A 22,179-nucleotide genomic window follows, 5' to 3' on the forward strand; every position below is an offset into this window, starting at 1 on the left:
GGCATCTCACAAGAGCGTGAAAACAGTTCAAAGCACTCCTGTACTCTGCTAGAGGGCAAACCCTGCACACCCTGGGGCTGGGACAGTGAGTGACTGGCTGTGATCAGCATCTGCCCCAGCCTGCCCTGATCAGATGGGTGTTAGATGGGTGACAGAGAAGGATGGAAATGGAAGCTCAGGCACTGTGATAGCAGGGAGGTAATAATTTGGAGCTCCTAAATTGGAGCTCCAAATTGGAGAGATGCCAGTTCAAAAGGTGGATTATATAGTGGATAAAGAATTGCTTGGAAGGTCGGAGCCAGGGGGTTGTAGTTAATGGCTCTATGTCCAGGTTGAAGCTGGTGACAAGCAGTGTCCCCCAGGAGTCCATCTTGGGACCAGTGCTCTTCAACCTCTTTATCAAATACATAGATGATAGGATTGAGTGCACCCTTAGCAATTTGCTGATGACACCAAGCTGAGTGGCACAGTTGACACAATAGAAGGGAGGAATGCCATCCAGAGGGACCTGGAAAACCTTGAAAGTGGGGCCACGTGAACCTAATGAGGTTTACCAGGGCCACATGCAAGGTGCTGCACCTGGGTTGGGGCAATCCCAGATACGCGTACAGACTGGTAGAACTTGTTGAGAGCAGCACTGCAGATGAGGACCTGAAGGTCCTGGTGGATGAAAAGCCAGACATGAGCCAGCAGCGTGTGCTTGCAGCCCAGAAGGCCAACAGCACTCTGGGCTGCATCAGAAGCAGGGGGGGGCAGTGGGCAGGGAGGGGACTGTCCCCTCTGCTCTGCCCTCGTGATGCCCCACCTGCAGTACTGTGCCCAGGCCTGGGCCCCAGCACAGGAGGGATGTGGGACTGTGGGAGCAGGTCCAGAGGAGGCCACAAAGATGCTCAGAGGGCTGGAGCACCTGTGATGATCTCCAATAACTGATTTCTGCATGTGGAATTAATTCTGTTCAGATCTTTAGTTTGTGCACTGGTGCTTCAAATATCTGAGTAAAAATCTCAAGCTATTTCAATGATTAAAAGCACCAGCAAGAAAATTGGGATTGTACCTCACTCACCGCTTCCCCTGGGTGCAGGAGCCAGCCAGGCAGCAGGCTGGGGCACATGCTGTGGGAGAGGGCACTGTGCTACTGAATTTGCTGCACGCATCAGCTCTCACTGTAAGAGAGTTGCTACAGAAGCTGAATGTCTCACTGAAGGTTTGTGCTATAATCCCACTCACTTTCAAAGGAACTGACTTTGACAATCACAAGAAAAGGAACAACTGGCAACTATTCTCTTTAATAACCACGTCAAGGAAGTGCTGTCCTGCAACACCCTGTTTTGCACACAGAGCACAGCAGCAGATCAGACCTTTGATTTCCTGTTCCACGTCCATTTTCTTTTCCCATCAACATCACTTTCCATTAAGAGAAGGCAGCTGAAGAACTGGCCCCCAGGTCAGCTCCCAAACTGAGTCTCCAGCAGAAGCTCAGAACCAAGAGTACTTGCACACGTGCCAGCAGCTTGCCTTCCCATTTCTTCCCCCTGCTACTTGACCTCCAGAACAGGTGTGCTGTCCCTCTGAAGCACAGATCTGTCTGGCGAAGAGCTGTGCTTGTAATGCATTTTATGCAGCACGTAAGTGGGAGGGGGCTTGTTTTCCTATCTCACATGGTAACCATCTGAGCTACAAGTGGTGACATTCTACTTGTTGTTGAAGTTTACTTACTCATTTGTTGCTGTTCTGTCCAACCCTATTCCTGGTCACCATTTCAGCACTCTGCCTGGTTCCCTACAGCCATTTGGAGCCTGTCTCCTCCACGTAATCACCTCAGCCCACAGAGAAATGCAGCTGTGTACCATTTAGCAGCAGCCGCTAACGCAATAGAACAGAAACACAGGAAACAGCAGCATTCCCCCTGCAAAGCTGTGGACATATATTGACACATATTTCTGACGATGCCAACATCTCCATCCTCACTCAGTTCCACTCCAATAGAGTCATGTGCAAAGATGTGATTGTATTTGATTTGGTGAAGACACTGCAGCAACAGAAGGCTTCTTGGCTCGAGTTGGTATGAGACCAACGTGCCTTAAGAGCACCTCTAAGCTCTCCTCAGAGATGAAGAAAGGCCATCAGAGGATGACAGGGGATTGGAACTAGACCTGTCACATCTCACTGTGCTGCTCGTCAGTATCCACCTCTGCCCATCACTGGAAGCACTGGTCAATGTACAGGGCCCCAGACATCCTCCTTCACCCACCATTTAAACAGGAGCCAACAGCAGCTGCGAGTGTCTTAGACCATTCGAGTTACAATCTACCATACATCCTTACAGTGCAAATCACTACACAGCAAAGCGTAAGGCAGGTACGTCAGACTCGTCCAGTTCATAATGGGGACCAGTATAATGATGGCACACCTAATAGCCCATTCTTCTGAAAAAGAACCACTCTAGCCCCCCTCCCCCACAGTGCATCATGCAGTAAACTGGTGCAAGTTCAGAGATGGCATTGCTTTGAGAGAGGGACAGAAAGCTCTCGGATGCAATTCGTCTCAGAGAACTTGCTCGGAGCTCGATGAGGAAATGTCCAATAGCCTCCACGCAGCGTAGGGGTTGAGCTCATCCTGGTCTCTGCAAAGTGCCCACACATACAGCATCCGCAGAACCTTGTCCTGGAAGGAAAATCCTTGTTAGAGCTTGCATCACAGTCACAGACCCCCTAGCTCAGTGTTGGCTGCAGAGATGCTCCATGTTCCCTCCAGAGAACGGTGCAATTTTTCTCTCTAGGTTCTAAGCCCCAAAGTCCCAACTACGCTTAGCTCTGGTAACATTTCCTAAATTATGGTTAGAAACTTATCAGAATCAGGAACCCATAAACTTTTGATTTCTGAGAGCAGAATTAGGATTTCCTAATATCTGTGTCTGACAAACATTAACTTCTGCCAACTTCAATAATACTTGACTCACTGTTAAATATAAATTTCTGGTTTCAAACTGGTTTGACTGTCAGGCTCTAGTGCTGTCTGTAACATTCAGTCAAGTTGAAGGATCTTCCCCACAGCTACAGGCCTGTCTCTCCCACAGCAGTCTGCGAGCTGCACCCTCTCCCCATCAGGCAGTGGAGCTGTGAGGGGCTGGAGCACAGTGCCATGGGGAGCAGCTGATGGAATGGGATGGGTCACTCTGAAGAAGAAGAGGCATAGAGCAGACCTTATTGCTCTCTACAACTGCTTGAAAGGAGGGTGTGGCAAGGGGGGGGTTGGCCTCTTCTCCCAGGCAACAGTGACAGGACAAGAGGGAATGGCCTCAAGTTGTGCCAGGGGAGGTTCAGGTTGAACGTTAGGAACAATTTCTTCTCCAAAAGAATGGTCAGCCACTGGAATGGGCTGCCTGGTGGTGGGGTCACTGCCCCTGGAGGTGTTCAAGAAACGTGTAGATGTGGTACTGAGGGACATGGCTCAGTGGGAAATATTGGTGGTAGGTGGATGGTTGGACTGGATGAGCTTGGAGGTCTTTTCCAAGCTTGATGATTCTATGGTCTGCATGGAAGTCAGGTACATCACCAGCCAGCAGAGAGAGCCTGCGCTCGGTTCCCAGCTGTGAGCTTAACTATTACATTTTTGATTGAATGTGTCAATCTTTATAGGTTGCAATTTGGGTACATAAATGTGACGAGGGGAAAGTTTCTGTATTGCAGCAGGCATTAGAAATATCCTACACTAAAAGCCATTTCCCTCTTGTTCAGTGCTTCAGCAGATTAACTTGCTTCAGCTGTGCTTAGAAGTATTAAAAGTGACATAAATTTGAGTAGTACAGATGATGAGGATGTGTAAGAAGGAAGAGCAGAGGGGACAAGGAAAGAAAAACAACAAAATGTTTGCCTGCTTAAGAAAGTGAGTTTGGGTTGTGGAAGGTTAGCGCACTTCCACAGACCACACATCAGTCTGGTTTTCCTCCTATCCTACCTTTTTTTTGTTCTCTGTTTTTCTTAAGTTACTCTCATTCCTCTCCTTTTTCTTGTAAAAATTAAAAGAAATAAAATCCTGCCGATACATAAAGACTACTGCCCTTGAACACAGTCAATATGTGATGCACCAGGGGAAAAGAAACAGAATTTGTATCAGGCACTACACAACTCAGTAAGGAAGGGTCAGAGATTTCCTCGGACTCAGACTCACATGGACTTGCAGAATGCCCATCAACAGATCAATCTTTTATTAATCTGTCCAATTCCAGTTACATTAATTAATATACTTCTAACTTTCCCAGCTCCACTATGCTACATGAAGTCTCTGCCTTCGGTTTCAAATTCTCTGCCTTCATTCAAAAGAAACGTCATCAAACCACACAATTTCCTTATATTCTACCTTCATGGCAACTAATACTTCACAACCCTTTGTTTTTTGTTCAGTCACCCTATAAGAGGTTCCCAGTAGACAAACATACGATGCACAGTACTAAGCACAACTGGATATAGGGGAGTTTCAGCAAACAGAGGCTTGCAGCTCTGTGAGGCACTTTGTGCCAAGGTAGTGAGGCAACAGCCGAAAACAAGAGTTCCTACTTCCAGCTGGTTCCACTGATGTTCTCAGTTTCCTACAAATTGCTTCAGGAACTCCAGCCTGACTGCCAAGCATCTTTGTGCTCTGCTCTTAATCTGCCCTTTATGAAAGGAAGATGGAGGAAAAAAATAACAGGCCTGGGGGGGAATCTGTGTGGGGAAGCTTTAATCCACAGCAGAACAGTACAGTTCTGTCCCAGAGAAGGCCAAAGGAATAGAACCCACACACAACCACTCTGCAGACCAGGAATTTGCTGGCCAGGCACAGCAGCAACTGGAAGAGAAAGGGCTGCGGGCGTTCCTAACTCCAGTTCCTCTCCTCACCGTGAATTTAAGATTATCTCTGTGTCCCTTCCAGATGTTTGTAGATATCCTCATACAAGATAATTTTCAGCTAATGGATTGTAGCACTTCAAGAGTGCAACAGAGATAAATAGCTCGCATGGAGCTGAACAGGATTTCATGGCCAGCACATCTTCTGCCAGCCAATTTAAATTCAAGTTATTGCAGCCTTGTCTACAAAGCACTGATTGAGGAGAACCTAGAGACCCACAAAGCCACAGCAACAAGCACCCAGACTCACAGAACTGAGCTCCATCTAGGCTGCCCACCTGAAGGAGCTAACACTGATTAAAGAAAACATACAGAGCACAGGTACCAAGTTTTATGAGTTTTCTACCAGTTATTATCTTCTCCCAGCCCTTTAATATGTGCATCGTCAGGTCTGTGATACGACTGCAGAGAAATACAAGCAGGGCAGCCTGCAAGGATGATCTCAACTCCCACAGCTTTCTTATTCCCTCCACATTTTCATTCATTTTCTCAACTGTCCACAACTACCAACAGTATTTAATCTTAGTCCAGACTGCTAATGGCCTAGCAAATGGAGAAACTCACTACCCCACCTAACTACATGACAGTGACTTCACTGTGGGTGGTAATGGTTGATTTATACAGCCAGCTATTTTCACCTGTAAATACCCAGATGATTTTGCTAAACTGACTGAATTATTTAATTACAGTGTTTCTATGTGGGCAGCTGCAAACAAGACCATACTTGCTCTACAGGTCTCCAAGACAAGAGAATGAGAGCCAGCTCTGGTCCAAAAGCCAGAGTCATGATTGTAAAGCACAAAAGCAAGCTGACAACTCAGATGTATGTATGTTAACTTTAGAATGGAGCCATTTGAACTGCACCACTTGCAAAACAGAGCTTGTCAGTTCTTCCCAGGAGCAGAGAGCATGCAGAACAAAGGCACTGTATCTAATTTATTCTGGTACAGAGTTACTCTTGCTCTACCCATTTTCTCAGCCACTTGTGTTGAAGTCAGATGCTTCACTCTAGCTCTGTGTCCTTTGGAGATCTGCAAGACACACTGGTGGACAAGACACACTGCAACCCTACCAGGCCAAGCTTTCCTGTCTGTGGCATGGGGACCACCATTACAATAGAATTCATAAGATAGCAATGTGCTTAGTTGCATTAGCAAGCACATGAGCATTCTAAACCACAACAACAAATCGTATCACCATCACTGACCATTTAATATTCTAGTGGAGATGGTGATGTGATGTAACAACAACATCAGAGAAAAGTTCTCAAAAGTTCTCAGAGCCTTTAGAGCATGACAGAGCACATGGTGTGAGTGAATCATGTGTGTGAATAAGCAAAACAAATACACCACACATTGCTATAGGGAGCTGCTACAAACTCAGTACATAACTGAGATGACTAGTGAGGGACACAGGCCAGCCACGTTCAGCTGGTGAGCATCACTTACCGGGTCACCTTCTACCACCTCCCCTTTCTGGTTTTTAATTACCATCACAATCTGAGCTTGAAAAGTGATGATTAATACTGGTCCCTGCTCCATCATTTTTCCCATGGCCAGCTGCAATTAAAGAAAACTCTATTAGAAAATGAAGCGTTTTTGCAGATTAATGTAAAAGCATCAAGTATTTAGCACAGCTACACAGCTAAACAATCCCACTGTCTCACAGCACCAAACCTAGTTTTCTTCATCAGGTTATACTTTCTCTGTTCAAACACATGCTACAAGCCTTCCTGCAAAGAATTTTCCCAACACCTTTCTCTATAGGGAGGTGCCAGCCTTCCTGGTAATCAATGACAGAATGCACACTTGCAATGCTCTTCTGCTTAATGAGAGGAAATCTGTTCTCTAGCACTGCAGTAACTGACACCATTTCAGTCAGGACTGGATTTCTGGAACTCATACAAGTCATTGTGCAATGCAAAGAGCAAGTTCAAAAACACCTGATGAGCCTAGATGTGTACAAGACCAGGGGGCCCCATGACATGCATCCCAGGGTCTGGAAGGAACTGGCTGATGCGGTTGCCAAGCTGCTCTCCATCATATCTGAAAAGTTGTGGCTGTCTGGTGAAGTCTCAGTGACTGGAAAAAAGGGAAACATCGCTTCCATTCATAAGAAAGAGAGAAATGAAGATCAGGGAAACTACAGGCCAGTGAGCCTCACCTCTGTGCCTGGGAAGATCATGGAGCAGATCTTCCTGGAAGATACGTTAAGGCACATGTGAGATGGGGAGGTGATCCAAGACAGCCAGCACGGCTTCACCAAGAGCAGATTGTGCCTGACCCATCTGGTGGCCTTCTGTGATGGAGTGACAACTTTGGTAAAGGGAAGGCAACTGATGTCATCTACCTGTACTGGTGTAAGGCCTTTGACATGGTTGTCCACCACATCCTTATCTCTAAATTGGAGAGAGATGGATTTCAAGGCTGTACTATTCAGTGGATAAAGAACTGGTTGAAAGGCTGCAACCAAAGGGTTGTTGTCAACAGCTCTATGTCCAGGTGGAGGCCCGTCACAAGTGGTGTCCTCCTGGGATCTGTCTTGGGACCGGTGCTCAACATCTTTATCAGTGACAAAGACGATAGGATTGAGCGCACCCTCAGCAAGTTTGCTGATAACACCAACCTGAGTGGTACAGTTGACACTGCAGGAGGACATCCAGAGGGACAAAACCTTGAAAGTAGGACCATGTGAACCTAATGAGGTTCAGCAATGCCAAGTGCAAGGTGGTGCACCTGGGTTGGGGCAATCCCAGACATGTGTACAGACTGGGAGAACAACTCTGAGAGCAGAGCTGCAGAGAAGGACCTGAGGGTCCCAGTGGATGAGAAGCCAGACAACAAGCCAGCAATGTGCGCTTGCAGCCTGGAATGCCAATGATATCCTGGGTTGCATCAGACAAGGGGTGACAGTGGGCAGGGAGGGGACTGTCCCCTCTGCTCTGCCCTTGTGAGGCCGCACCTGCAGTACTGCACCCAGGCCTGAGGCCCCAGCACATGAAGGATGTTAGAATGGGACCAGAGGAGGCCACAAAGATGCTCAGAGGGCTGGAGCACCTCTGTTATGAGAACAGGCCAAGGGAGCTGAAGGTGTTCAGGCTAGACAAGGGAAGGCTCTGGGGAGACCTGACTGCAGCCCTCCAGTACTTGTGGGGAGCTTATAAGCAGGAGAGAGACTGACTTTTTACACAGTCTGATAGTGGTAGGACAAAGGGGAGTGGCTTTAAACTACAAGAGGAGAGATTTAGATTAAATATTAGGAAGAAACTCTACTCGTGGAGCAGTGAGGCACAGGCTGCCCAGAGAAGTGTGGATATTCCATCCCTGGAAGTGCTCAAGGCCATGGATGGAGCCCTGGGCAGTTGGATCTGGTGGGGGGCAGCCAGCCCACAGCAGGGGATTAGAACTATATAAGGTCCCTTTCCAACCCAAGACATCCTATGATAATGCCTTCAAGCCAAGCATCTAAAATTGAAGTCCTTAAGTAAGGAATATGAGTTCATACACTGATATTTTAAAGACTTAATTTCAGTGCTGCAAAATCTGCAGAATGTGAATTCCTTTAAGCCTTTTGCATGTTGATTTTCAAACTCAGTAAACAATTTTTCTGGATCAGATCCCTCAGCACAATACCATGAACCTTTTCTAGGGAAATGCATTTAAAAATTTAAACCATCATCTCCCTTTTATGTCCCTTTCTTGCAGCACAGAGAGTGTAATATGAATTGCACTGATTACGTTCTATGTTAGTCATTTTTCAGCTAGGATAATGTAATTTTCTTGAGAAACTTTATGCAAAAATAGACATCCAAGACAAGTTAATAACAAAATGTCTTTCCAGACACCACTCAGAATCAGTGCAGAGTTCTATACTAATTAGTACCTACCCTACCTACCTACACCAAAAAAAGTTATTCAGCTTGCAAGGAAATCAAGCCATCTAGACTCTAATAACAGAGAAAAACTTTTGATTTAAATAAGATGCTTAGGAAAAAGGCCATGACATTTATTACTCCCAAAGCTTTACTTTGTTAGAACGTGTTATTTATTGCTGGATATTCAGGAGAACTGTAGATGCCGCAGAAATTCTCTTGCTCATTTGGCACATGCTTGTAGATAATGCCCAGAGCTACCAAAGAGGCATGACTTCCTCTGAATCTACATGGATGAGAGATAATAAGAAGCCTACCCAACATGGCTCTGAGAAGCTCTCTGCCTATTAATGGGTCGATGATTTTCTCGCTCCCTGTGCAATCACCAGGCAAGTCAGCTCCCACTGCTCTTTTGCAGGGCTACAGAAGGCAAACTCTTCCATCTTTTGTTGTAGGGCATCACCTCAGATGTTTCTGGAGCTCTCATGTGTGTTTCAAAAGGTGAATGTACAACCACCCCAACCCTCTCCTCCACTTACACGCTTCCTTTGAGGCAGAGATCATTATGGGATATAAAACACCTGATAAAAAGTGAGAATTTCTTTTTGAGACACCTTTGTCATTGAACAAAAGAAAGAAACCTGTAGTACAGTGACAGATAACACTAAAGACCTAATTAAATGAAGGCAGTACAGCAGACTTACTGGTCAGTACAACAGGAACACTTCAGGCTCCTGAGTAAAGAGGAATAGAGAGAGCATAATGACTGTGCAGACATTTGGCCAGAGCTGCCAACACAGCTCGTAAGGCAGCAATGCCATTACCTCCCCTACAACCACACAGAGCAGCACTTAGGTCTCTGATAACTGCTCCTGCACTGCACAACCTCGAGTCACATAAGCACCGTGTGTTATTATCCCAAGAAAGCATCAACGAAGCCCTCCATGGAAAGCACTGGATCAGTGCTATTTGCCTTTCACAGTCTTTGCTGGTGGTTAAGGCCAAGGTGCCCTGGCACAGAGGAGGCAAACCACAATGCTGTAACTTAGGCTTAATCACACAGAAGCAAATTACTCCCCCAAAGCTGTCCCATGTCTCTCTTCCTGCAGCAATGATCCGTTCCTCTGCTAGCAGACATGGTAAATAGAGCAGCATGAGGAGAAATAGACTCAAAGCAAAGAAGGAAACCCCTGAAATCATGAGTTTCTAATTCACCCCCCAAGATGAAATATAGAAAAGGGCACTCACATCAATGTTGTCTACGTCAAGAATCCTGGAGTGGAACTGGAGACCCATGGCTTTGGCTTGCTGGATTGGATGAGCAAGCTGACTGTAAGTCTAAATGAAGCAACAAACTTGTGTTACATGTTTGAATTTGCTCTGTCAAAGAAAAAGGAATTTTCTGCTTAGAGAGAACCATCAGAAAATATGAGAATAAAAGTCTTTTTTTTGCAAATATGCTTAACACATACATCTTGCAATATACCCGGCAAGCTACATCAAATGCTCTGGACTTCACATAACCAAACTCTTTCTAAAAACCCCGTCTCCCCTGGACAGAACAAGAGATCCATCATTTACAAGAGAATATGCAAACAAAGTGCACCTGATAGCCAAGGCACTTGCAGCTCTGATTTGACAGCAGACAGGGAGAAACAGTTTGGGAACGAAGCTGTTTTCCTCACACCCAGCCAGACCCTGCAGGCAGACCAGCAATTCCTGGCTGCTTTGAGGCACATATGCTTCATTATTTATGCATCAAGAACTGTTGTTGGGATTTGAATTTCAGCATTATCACAGCATCCTTGGCAGCTACCAAGCAAACAGGAGGAGTCCCTACCATGACTCCCCCACCACTGATCTTTTAACCTTCATCACAAGCATTCAAATGTAAATACCTGATGGAAGTATACTGAGAAAGTCACCAGAGTAAAGCTGGAATGACAGAATAGGGATTCTGGGGACAGCGGGCATAGGCAGCTTTGTTGGTTTACCTGCCTTACTGCTTTGTACTCTAACATGTTAGTGACCAATATCACAAACTTAACACTTTCAGCACGGTTCTGTTCCAAGAGCCTCCATCTTCTGGATTCTCATTTCTAGGACTCTCGTTTACTCCCTTGTCTGTTTTTATGGATAAGTCCTACAAGCTTAATTTCTGACTACAACTAGAAGGGTTTGTATGTTTCATAGATCACAGTAAATCTATTACTTCCCTCTAGAAATCTGAAAGGAACTTTACAGTATGATCTCAAAGGTGGCTTGAAACATAAAGAATTTCCCTTATTTTCAGGCCACCTTAAAATATCTTACTCTTGTACTGTGCAATATTGGTACAAAGGTGTTAATAACTAACAATCCCAAAAAATTTAAATACAGACGACTGTCCTTCCCCATGTGTGAATTTGCAGCCCCCTGGTGGTGCTGTGACTGGGAAGCAGTTACATTATTTTAAAGAAGCACAGGTCTGCAATGCCAACAAGAGAATTATTTTGGAACAGAGATAAGAGGAGAACAAATGCCCTTTCATGTTTAAATGCTACTGTCAGGTAAAGATCTGCTTTCATGAAGTTAAAAGAACAACAATACGATTACTGAATAACAATCAATTCATATTCATTTCTCCAATAAGTGCATCCAGTGATGAAAATATATACCAGCAGAAAAGTAAATGCACTATCTCACCAATAAATTTCATTTTTTGCAGTCAGATATCCAGGCTGCACATTATCTATGCTGCAATTTCAGAAAAACTTGAGCCTGCCAAGATTGCTGGGATACTGCAGTGGAGATTTGTTTGTTCAGTAGTTCCAGGGACAACCTGACTGCAAGCAGAAAATCATCACCTTTCAGGGTCAGCTCAAATGTCTCAGCACCTTTTCAGCCCATACCAGGATTCTGACCAGTGCCAGGACAAGAGACACAAACTGGAACCAAGAGGATCCATCTAAACATCAGGAGGCATTTCTTCGCTGGGCAGGTGGGGGAGCACCAGAGCAGGTTGCCCAGAGATGATGTGGAGTCTCCATCCTTGGAGATGTTCAAAAGTCATCTGGATACGGTCACAGGCAACCTCTAGGTGTCCTCTGTTTGAGCAGCAGATTGGACCAGATGAGTTCCAGAGGTGCCTTTCAACCCAAACTATTCTGTGTTTCCAAGATACAGAGGAATACAGGACAGACACAGCCAACAAACTCAGTCATTGCTGTACAGTTTCTTCACACTCAGCTGTGCTAGAACACAGCTGATCACAGAGAGCCACTGCCTTTCCTGTCATTCCTCCATAGCTTCAGGTTCCAGTGGCTCCTTAAAAGCTGAAGAGGGATTTGTGTGTTCACTTGGTTTTGCACAAAGCCTCCCAAAAACAGCCCCGTGTCAAGACACTCAAACAGTTCCAGGAAAATCAGGCAGTCATAGCAATACTGAGTCCATGTCAAATAACATTGGAAGTACGTGAATCGGTGCTGCAGAAGCACTAATTTGATTAAATCCCACGAAATCCCACAGTCTGAGATCCTGAAAGACTCATCAGTTTCTAGGGATTTCTGAATTCCAGGGCCTTAATAGCTCTGAGGTCATCACCAATAGAGAACAGACAGTGCACCAACCCTCAAAGGCTCTACTGAAGTCCATCCAAACCAAGAAGGGCTTTGAAGAACTGGAGCTAGCTGGACAGGTTTGGGATTAGCTCTCTATTTATTATCTCTCTCTAAACAGCATTCCTCTCACATCCATTCTACTCCAGGGTGCATGCTTGATTGCATTACTGTTTTATAGCATGAACATGTTTGATAGGGGAGCAGCGAGGCAAAGTAGGTAAGCAACATCACAGTCACAATGGCCACACAGCTTGCAAACAAAGAAAGCACAGCACACCTACTTAAAAGTAAGATTCATAACCTTTTCAGACGTTTTTAGTACTCTACTTACTGCCTCATAGCACCAATCTTTGAGGATATCAAGCTCTCCAGATATCATAGCCTAAGACAGAAAAAAAATATATATATATGACCACTAAAAAAATACATGCCGTATCAGAGAACAGAAGTATCAGCACTTTCAGCAGCAAACTGCTTTAAATCCTGCATCTTGTGAAGAGAAGCAAGAGCAAGAAGAATTGACAAAGAATTAATTAATTGCGAGCAAGAAGAATTAACAAAGAGGAGCAGCAAAAAGACCTCCTGTAAGCACATACTAAGGCAGATGTACATAAATCTTCAGTTAATGAAGATACAACCTATCCTAAACCATCACCAGAATATGCACTACCCAGAAATCCTGGGAGGTCTTATTTCACTACAGATATTACAGTTCCAGCCATACCTCTGATACATGCACCAGTCAGCCACCACAAAGACAGCAGTGGCAGAAAAACTAACACACATCAGTTTGATTATTTGTATCTGTAAGCATTGCTTTTGCTGTGTTTTTTTCAATTCACCCTACACTGCTACCTCTCAACCAGAGCATCAAAGTAGTTCTGTGTGTTTACTGGCAAGCATCAGATTGACATATGATCTTCCAACATCATTACGCTGCAAGATGAACAAAAATAACATTCCTTTCCCTTCAAACCTCAGTGTTTCCAAAGTCACACAGATCTCTCCAAACAAATTTCTGTTGTACCTCTTTGAATTTCCTCCTTTTGCTGTCTTTTCTGACATACTGTGACAGCAGAGGAACTATACACAGCTGTAGTTACATCTTTTATGTAGGCACTTTGTAGCATAACATCCTTTGAGTATATTTACACCACAGTCTTTAAAAACACTGTTTCAAACACTTCCTTGACCACTGCCAGAAATCCTCTCACTGAACAACTTGCCAGGACTTGTTCTTTTTAGCAGGCAGCTTCAGGTCATTTAGAATCCAGTAGTGCACGTGCAACCCCTCCATTGCCTTCACCAATAGCTGATATCAGCTCAGAACTGTTTGTTCACCTAGGTCACTCTGTGATTCTGCGATCCCTATTCCTAAGACTATTTTATGAAGGGTGGTGTGCAAATCGGGATGCTGCAGAAGCAAATAGAGCCCCAGATTTTAATGTTATCATTAGAAAACAAAGAAAAATCTTCCAAGCAATCTTCAATAGCAAAGGAAAAGAAATAAAACAAATGCATCCCACTCTGTCCCCAGCTTACCTCCAAGACATTGGGAATTATATCACGCTCACATTGCTTTAAGAAACGATCTTTGTCAAAGGATGGATCCACTTTGAGTATCTCCGTCAAAACCTCTGACATTTCTGTCTTTGAGAACAATCCACCTGATAAAACAATTCAGCAAGACCAGCAGAATGACAACTGTTACCAGAAAACAAGAGAAAAGGCAGATCTTGGGCTACAGAAAGAGGGAAGGAAGGGCCACCTTGAAACAGACTTAAGTTAGACTTGAGATTTATCCCACACAAACATTTGCCAACATACTGCTGACAGTAGGTTGCTACATCGAATGACTCTGAATAATAATCCATGCAAAATACTAAAAACTCTCAACACTCCTTCCCAAAGGTTAGTATCACAAGTATGACAACATCACTAACAGCAACAGAGCGAGAAGCCTAGACGTCCAGTTTCATAGCAATGATGAAACATTACCTATCAAGTCAGTGACTTTGTCTGTGACAGCTCTGGAAGCTCGAATGAACGCATTATCGCTTTCATCATATTTCATTTTCATTTCAAAGAACCCTGAAACAAGAAGAGATGTTAACATAGAGTCCTTCCACTGAGTTCCTGAGCAAGGAAAAACAAGCAATGGGTTGCAGATTAAACCTGCTAGTTCTCTTCTAAATCTCTTTCCTGATTAACAAGTTCCAGTTTCAAAAGCTAGCTTTCTCCTCACCTCCATGCAATGTTATCATCTCTTTATAACTGTAATTAACTATGGGATTGGCTCCTTTTACATGAACATTATCACAGGATCACAGTTGGAAGGGACCCACAGGATCCCTGAGCCCAACTCCCAGCCCCACACAGCACCACCCAAACCCAAACCCTTTGGCTGAGAGCAGTGTCCCAACGCATCCTGAGCTCTGGCAGCCCAGGGCCGTGCCCTCTGCCCTGGGGAGCTGCTCCATGCCCAACACCCTCTGGGGCAGAGCCTTTCCCTCACCCCCCGGCTCTCCCCTTGCCATTCCCTGTCACTGTCTCCAGAGAGCAGAGCTCAGCGCTGCCCCTTCACTCCCTGCAAAGGAGCTGAAGTCACCTTGGGGCTCCCCTCAGCCCCCTCTCCTCAGTTGTGGATGCACCCACTTGTGCTGAAGCTGCTGGCTGGAATGACTGCCAAACCACTCTCCATCATCTATGCAAGGTCACGGAGAACAGGAGAGATGCTTGAGGACTGGAGGAAAGCCCATTTCACACCAGTCTTCAAAAAGGGCAAGGAGGACCCAAGAAACCACACGCCAGTCAGCCTCACTTCCATCCCTGGGGACACTGATGGAACAACTTACTTGGGATGCCATCTCCAAGCAAGCAGAAGAGAAAAAAGCTGTGTGCCCTGCTGGTCAAGAAGGCCAGTGGAACTCTGGGGTGAATTAAAAAGAGTGTGGCCAGCAGGGCAAGGGAGGTGATCCTACTCTGCCCTGGAGAGGCCACATCTGGAAAGCTGTGTACAGTTCTGGACTCCCCAGCTCAAGGAAGACAGGGAACTTCTTGACAGCAAAGGGCTATAAGGATGGTTATGGGCCTGGAACATCTCCCATATGAGGAAACACTGAGAGCCCTGGGGCTGTGTAGCCTGGAGAAGACCGAGAGGGATCTGTTCAGTGCTTATCAATATCTGAAGGATATCTGTCAAGATATCTGTCAAGAGGATAGAGCCAGGCTCTTTTGGTGGAGCCCAGTGACAGTACAAGGGGCAATGGGCACAAACTGGAACACAGCAAGTTCCATACAAACATGAGGAAGAACTCCTTTACTGTGAGGGTGACAGAGCGCTAGCACAAGCTGCCCAGAGAGGTGGTGGAGTCTGCTGCTCTGGAGATACTCAAAACCTGCCTGGACACTTCCCTGTGCAACCTGCTGTAGGGAACTTGCTTTATAGCAAGGGGTTAGAGTTGATGATCTCCAGAGGTCCCTTCCAGCCTCTACAATTCTGTGATTCTCTGGAAGAACTCCTGCAAAGCAAGATCTTGAAGGCAAAAAGAAGATAAAACTGATGGTGGGAGCAGAGAGCAAACCCATTTAAACAGATGAGCACTGTTGCAGTAAAGTAAGTGGAAATGGTGGGCTTGTTTTGCCCTATCTGTCTCAAGACATAATTAGACCAGAACCACAGAAGATAGTTGCAAGATAACAGGTACTGTACAAAGCAGCTTCTTCCCACTATGTCAATTAACAACTGGAATCTTGAAGCTTATCCTTCAAACCAAACTAAAAAAAAAAAAAAAAAAAAAACTTGCAGTGTTCTTAGTACAGGGGATACACAAAGGGAGAATGCAAATTGTAGAGCTCGGTGCAGTCACATCTGCAGTGTTGCCTGAATTGCCACACCACGGTCTAAAAAATATGCACAAAAAAGGACAGAATACACAGACAGCTCATGCAGATGACACGGGACTTGAGGATGCAAAATGTGAAGAGTTTTAGCAGCTGTGAGTATCTCCTTGGACAGACTAACAAAAGGGAGGTAAAAACCCACTCCTGGACACCACCCAAGGAACTGGGGAGAAACACAGTCCAAATTTAATTATTCACTTTTATACCACTTCTCTCCTTAACATGCAATTTGCCCTGCAGCACACAGGCAGCAATTACTTTGATTTGTTGCAGGATCCTGGTCTCAGGCTTTTTCATGCCCAAGTATAAGCATCTAGAGAACTATCAAAAGTCTGTGCCCACAGCAGTACAGATACCCAATATTTCTAGATTTTAATTTTTTTCAATACAAAGAAGTGACGCAAAGTCCCACATATTCCAGAGTCCTAAGCAGAGGACAACAGAAATGAGCTTACTGAAAACAAGACTTTTCATCACCATAAGCTCAAGGACGAGAGTAGATCTGCCTAACCTACACCCCATGACATGCACTTATATGTGTCCTTGTCTCCTGACAGCGCACAGATGGATCAAGAGTTCTTCAAGCAATTGTGAAAGCAAGTTTTGGTACTTAGAGTGAGTGAGACTGACCAAAGACAATGCCTGATTCGGGGGATGGCAACTTAGGAAAGCTGCAGTCTTGTCCATTATGCATACCTCCCATTCACATCACCTCACAGCAACAGCTATAACAACACAATGCTGTGATTAGCATTCTGTTGGGACTAGTTGCACAAATGGCATCAGATCCCACAAGGCAAGAATCAGATCAGAGAAAATAACATGCTACTACTTCGTCTTTGCTACACCTACTATTGAAGACCACGTTGTTGTCCTTGAAATCTTTCCACTGCTGATACCATCTTGAGTCCTTGTGTAGCACCATACCCATGGCCTCCCTAGAAAGTACAACAGACAGGAACTTGTGAACAAGTAACTCAGAGGCAAGAGAGAATTAAAAAGGATGAACATTCTGATGAATACCACTGAAGCACACAGCGGTACTGAGGCTGATACACAGCATAACAAATACATGATTTAGTGGAGGCAAGGCACTGCAGACAGCAAAGAAGCTCACGCTTAGTCCTGCCAAACAAAACTCAATAGCAAGATGTTAGAACTGAGAAAGTGTAACACATGCAAGTTAGCTTCATTTTAGAACATTACATACACACTCTACATTTTTAAATTCCCAGCTTCACTATCAGAAGATTCAGTATCATAAACTTACAGTAGAACCTTGCTCTCATATCTACCTGCTCTGCTCGTTTCAGCACTTGAATTTTAACCTGATCTGTAGGTTTAAAACATTTCTGTGTATAATCTGATAAAGATTTGCCCTAAATTGCATAAAATACGTACTCATTAGCTTCAAATATTCGCTCCTCTTTAATCCTCTCGCCTGAGAATTCTGTTCTTTTCCGTAGACGCTCCGGACGTTTGTAAGGACCAGTCTGCCCTAAAACACTTTCATCTATTTCCTTCTTAACAGTTTCTACTCCCTGAAAGGAAAGCAATCCTATTAGGATGATTTACTGTTCCCTCTTCTTTCCCATGAAAATTAAAATTGCTTCTGTCAAAGGAAAAAGACAAAGATAAGACCATGTGTTATTTTCATCTCTCTCTCAGCAAATGCTTCTTTGCTGATACGTATGGACAAAGACAGCAGTACCAAGGCCTTGTGCTTAAAAAGTCATGTCTGGGACAGCAAGCCGATGGCTGTACTGAACAGTGCAGTATCTAATTTTATATTCAGCACAAGTTCAGTTGATCTGTGTCTGCAGCACTAGGTCCCAGATAGGTGTGGGACTTAGGTCTGTACCTGAGAAATAGCTTTGAAGGCTGCTGTCTTGCCTAATTTCTCTCCTCCTTTTGTCACTGATTCTGCTGACTGCTTTGCTGTTTTTGCTGCTTCTTCCACACCTTCCTTTATCTTCCGGCCAATATCACTCTTACTTACTTCATCCAAACTCTGGAAGAGAACAGAGAAGAAAAAGTCATAAAGACACATGTGAAAGCACATTTTGTATAAGCCTTTCTTAAGAATGCTAAAGACCTAATGTACGTGCAATAGGACTAACCAACCCTAAGGTGAATACAGTTTTTTATATATATATATACAAATTTATATTTTAAAATTTATTTTATATATATATGTATATATAAAATATATAATATATTAATATATAATATTAAATATATAATAATATATAAATTATATAATAATAATATAAAAATTTATAATAATATATAAATATATATGTAAATCACAGGGGAGATTTACTGGGATAGAGTGGCTTGGAGCTGAATCTCAGCCAACACCTCTGTGCAGGACAATTCAAACTACTCAGAGCAACATACACATTTGTAATAGCTGCTACTCATACATACAAAAATTATTTTTCCTGATCTCAAAGAGAAGGACCAATGATGCCAGAGTTAAAATATTCCAGTGCTCTCCTTCGAAACAATCAGGACGTACTACTTCTTAAGAGAAGACATAGTAGAGGCTGAGATAGCTCTCTGCTATTCAAATCTTTCTGCAGGATTAGCAAATGCATTTCTCCATCTAACATACTCATACAGATCACTTAGGCTGTGTTTACAAGAGCCAGGACCTAGCATGCAAGAGGTTAAAAGGATGGTGCAAACTGCTGGTCACGCTTCCACAATGAATAAAAGCTCCTGTACCCCGCTGAAGACTGCCTCAATAACCCAGTCTTGCAACAGCTGAATTCAGATGCTGTAACACTGCAGATCAGCTTCTACAGGTGCTATACACACCTTATTTTTCTCCATATTTAAAAGACTGTAATGAAAATTCCACAGAGATTTACTCAAGAGACGAGAGAGAACACAAAGCGTAGCAACCACTCCAATACATCTGCTGCTCGGATGAGCTCAGTACATAACAAGAAATGAAGTTAATGAGCAAAAGTTTCAGTGCTTGCTTCCACCCTACAAGAGAGCTTGCTTAATTGCTCCAAAAATCGAGCTGCATAGATACAATCATCCTCTTTCGTAAGTGCTAAAGAACAATATGCATCATCTTCAACCTCCAAACGTGAAAGGAACTGCTGGATACTCTGGCATCACCTGTCCTATACAACATACAACAACCAACTAAGAAATCTGTCATACATTAATTGATGCAACTTTGATAAGAGCTCTATCCTTTAAGATCTGGAATAGTGACATCCTTTGAAAGAGCAACTACCTGGCATCAAGAAAAACAAGAAAGATGATAATTCAAATACACACAGAACCTAATCTCTGAGCTCTCTTAAGGAAAGGTGATTCCGCAGATGTGTTTTACCTCTTTAACTGTACCAGTTATCTCTTCAAGTTTCTTTTTAATTACTTCTGAGGTCTTCACTGTTTCAGATTCAATGGTTTTCTGTGGAAAAAAAAAACTTGCTGCATGTAGTAATGAGGACAGAAGATACTCATTCAAAAACAGCTCAGGGCACAGAATACCCTATTCACACTAATTTAGGGCAGGAAAAGCTACAACTGCTCAGGCCTAAGTAGGATTAATTGATTTATCTTTCTTCCTAACATTCAGCAAACAAAACACATATTCTTACTGAAAAAAATCAGAATATAACACATTCTCAGCTGGATAAAATCTGTCTTACGGTGCATGCTAATTGAGTAACCAGCATAAGTATTTAATTACTGCAAGTAATGCTGTTTAAAAGTCTTCAAAGAATGCAAAAGAAATATTTAAACACTGTTAATATTAAATGTAATGTCTCTATATTTCATCAGCTTGTTAACTGGGAAATCCAGTGAGTAGTCGCTGGGAAGATTTTTCCTAGGAAAAAAACACTCTAGGGCAACCATTTACCTGTCAGTGTTTCCAGCCAAGCAGAACTTCTCACAAAAAAAAAGACATGCTAACTAATAAATAGTTCATTTGCAGAAGGACTCAAATTTAACATTAAAAACAAAAGTAGCTTAGCAAATAGGCAGTGAAAACGTCAAAGGAATTCATGAGAAACTTACATATTTCCTCCTTGCTTCTCGAAGTGCATCAGATTCCTCTAGCTTTTTAGCTTCATCGCGGAACTTTTTAATACTTTCTTTCATCTCTTTGTTTTTTGCTAATTCTTGTTTGATGTTCTCCACAAAACCTGATATAAAACCTTTTCTTCCTCCTGAAGAGTAACATCTAGACTAAAGAAAATTGTTACATGTTGCAGAATCCAAAGAGAAATTAAACAAGTATCAAAGCCAGCAGATAGATCTACTTCAGCCAAGCACTAGGTCGCTTCTAACATACTAAATGTTCTGGTAATTATATCATTACTTTGAAAAAGAAGCATCTCCCCCTCAAAAAAGCCAAGTGTCTAACTTATGTTTGATGCCTCGTAGAATACATCTACGTAGCCAACAAGGGGCAGACACTAACCAGGCTTGAAACAGTTTGGTAGGCAGTTACTAGAGCATGACTCCTGACCTATGTCACTTAAATTCAGCCACTACAAAAAATCCTTGAATGCATCACATGAATCTTGAAAAGGTGAAACTTTCAGTGTCAAACTGCTGCTGCTTGGAAACACACCCAGCAGATACAGCACTCTAGTGGGAAACCAGATTCAGCCTGAAGTACAACATTCAGTCATTAGCCAACCTGGTTGATCTCAGAGACAGGCCTGCTCGTTCTGTACACAGCACCACTGTGGACTGCAGGAACTGGGTATCTTCTAGGCATAAGCCATATGCCACTAATGAGACATTTCTGCAACAAAAGCAAGATCAAGTTAGCACACAATATGAGATGACAGCAGTCCTGAAAAGACAAGAAAGGAAGGCAAGCAAATGGACAGTCATCTCCAGAAGCAGATTCAGAGTGCTGCTGAAAAACCCCGTTAGGATGCTTCCTTAGGATCATCCACAAAGCTTTTTTAATGCGTTTGAGCAGTGCTACAACCACTGAGAGGTTCACTCCCTGATTCACAATCGCAGTCCAAGACAGGACAATGTACTTTCCACACTGAGAAAGCTGAAAAAAACGTATGTGCTCCGCAGAACCCTGAGCCAGAGCCTCTGGAAGCTCAAAGCCAGAGACAGACTAAGCAAACTACGTTCCCCCGCTGAGCCTTACTCGCAGCACAGGTCGTTGTGCTGCTGCCGTGGAAAACGAGCGGTGTGGGTGAGGACGCGAAAGGGGATGGCGGACCCCGAGGACTGAGGACCGGAGCGGTAGAAGGGCTCAGAAGCGGGAGAGGAGGCGGCCCCGCCCCACGCCGCGCCGGCCCCAGAGCTCTCCGAGTTTCCCCAGCCCCGCTCCCCGGCGGCGGCTCCCGCTGCCCCATCGCAGTCTCGCGGCGCGCCCAAGACCCGAGGAACCGGCCCCGTGCGGACACAGCGCCCGCGCTCACCCGGCAGCTGCCCGCTGCTGCCGCCGCCATTTTGGGAGCCGAGCGTGTGACCCCCCGCGTGGCGCGCGGTAGTGACGTCGTCCCTGCGACGTAGTGACGTCACTTCCGCGCGCTAACGCAAGACGCCTCCTGGAAGGGAAGTGCGGCTGCGCGGGTCCGGGCGCAGAGCCGGGCGGCGTTTGCTGCCCGTCAGTACAACCCTACGCGGACCGACAGCAGGGGGAGCTGCTGGAAAGGGCGGGAACTTCTTATGCTAACTTCTCATGATTGAGAAAACAAAGGTCAATCGAAAATAGTTCAATAGTTGGAAGTGTGCTGAAGGCACTTCAAGGAAACTTAGGGAGGGGAGAAAGCGCTGAGCAGGGTCTGAGCAGTTCCTCCCTTCACGCAGTTCCAGACAAGTCTCCATCTGAAGCATTTTTCCCCTCAGTTAGCATTTCTAGCCCCTCTGATTCTTGCACTGCAATACAGGAATAGCATAAAGCAGAGTAGAG

General features: G+C 44.4%; 1 protein-coding gene across 2 annotated transcripts; it reads right to left on the minus strand.

The window, feature by feature from the left end:
* Positions 1,267 to 21,812, minus strand: TIMM44 (translocase of inner mitochondrial membrane 44). Of its 2 annotated transcripts, none has more exons than XM_021378302.1 (13): positions 21,686 to 21,812; positions 20,935 to 21,042; positions 20,307 to 20,477; positions 19,615 to 19,695; positions 18,121 to 18,270; positions 17,661 to 17,800; positions 17,112 to 17,197; positions 14,355 to 14,447; positions 13,899 to 14,023; positions 12,688 to 12,738; positions 10,006 to 10,095; positions 6,335 to 6,445; positions 1,267 to 2,664 (listed from the first exon to the last, which is right to left on the minus strand). In XM_021378302.1, the coding sequence occupies exons 1-13, from the start codon at positions 21,713 to 21,715 to the stop codon at positions 2,545 to 2,547; spliced, it is 1,356 nt and encodes a 451-aa protein (XP_021233977.1). In that variant the 5' UTR covers positions 21,716 to 21,812; the 3' UTR covers positions 1,267 to 2,544. The 2 variants fall into 2 exon arrangements, with proteins under 2 accessions (XP_021233977.1, XP_021233978.1); XM_021378303.1 differs by lacking the exon at positions 21,686 to 21,812 and adding an exon at positions 21,409 to 21,516.

The sequence above is a fragment of the Numida meleagris genome, chromosome 27, assembly GCF_002078875.1.
Source record: "Numida meleagris isolate 19003 breed g44 Domestic line chromosome 27, NumMel1.0, whole genome shotgun sequence".
Lineage (NCBI taxonomy): Eukaryota > Metazoa > Chordata > Aves > Galliformes > Numididae > Numida > Numida meleagris.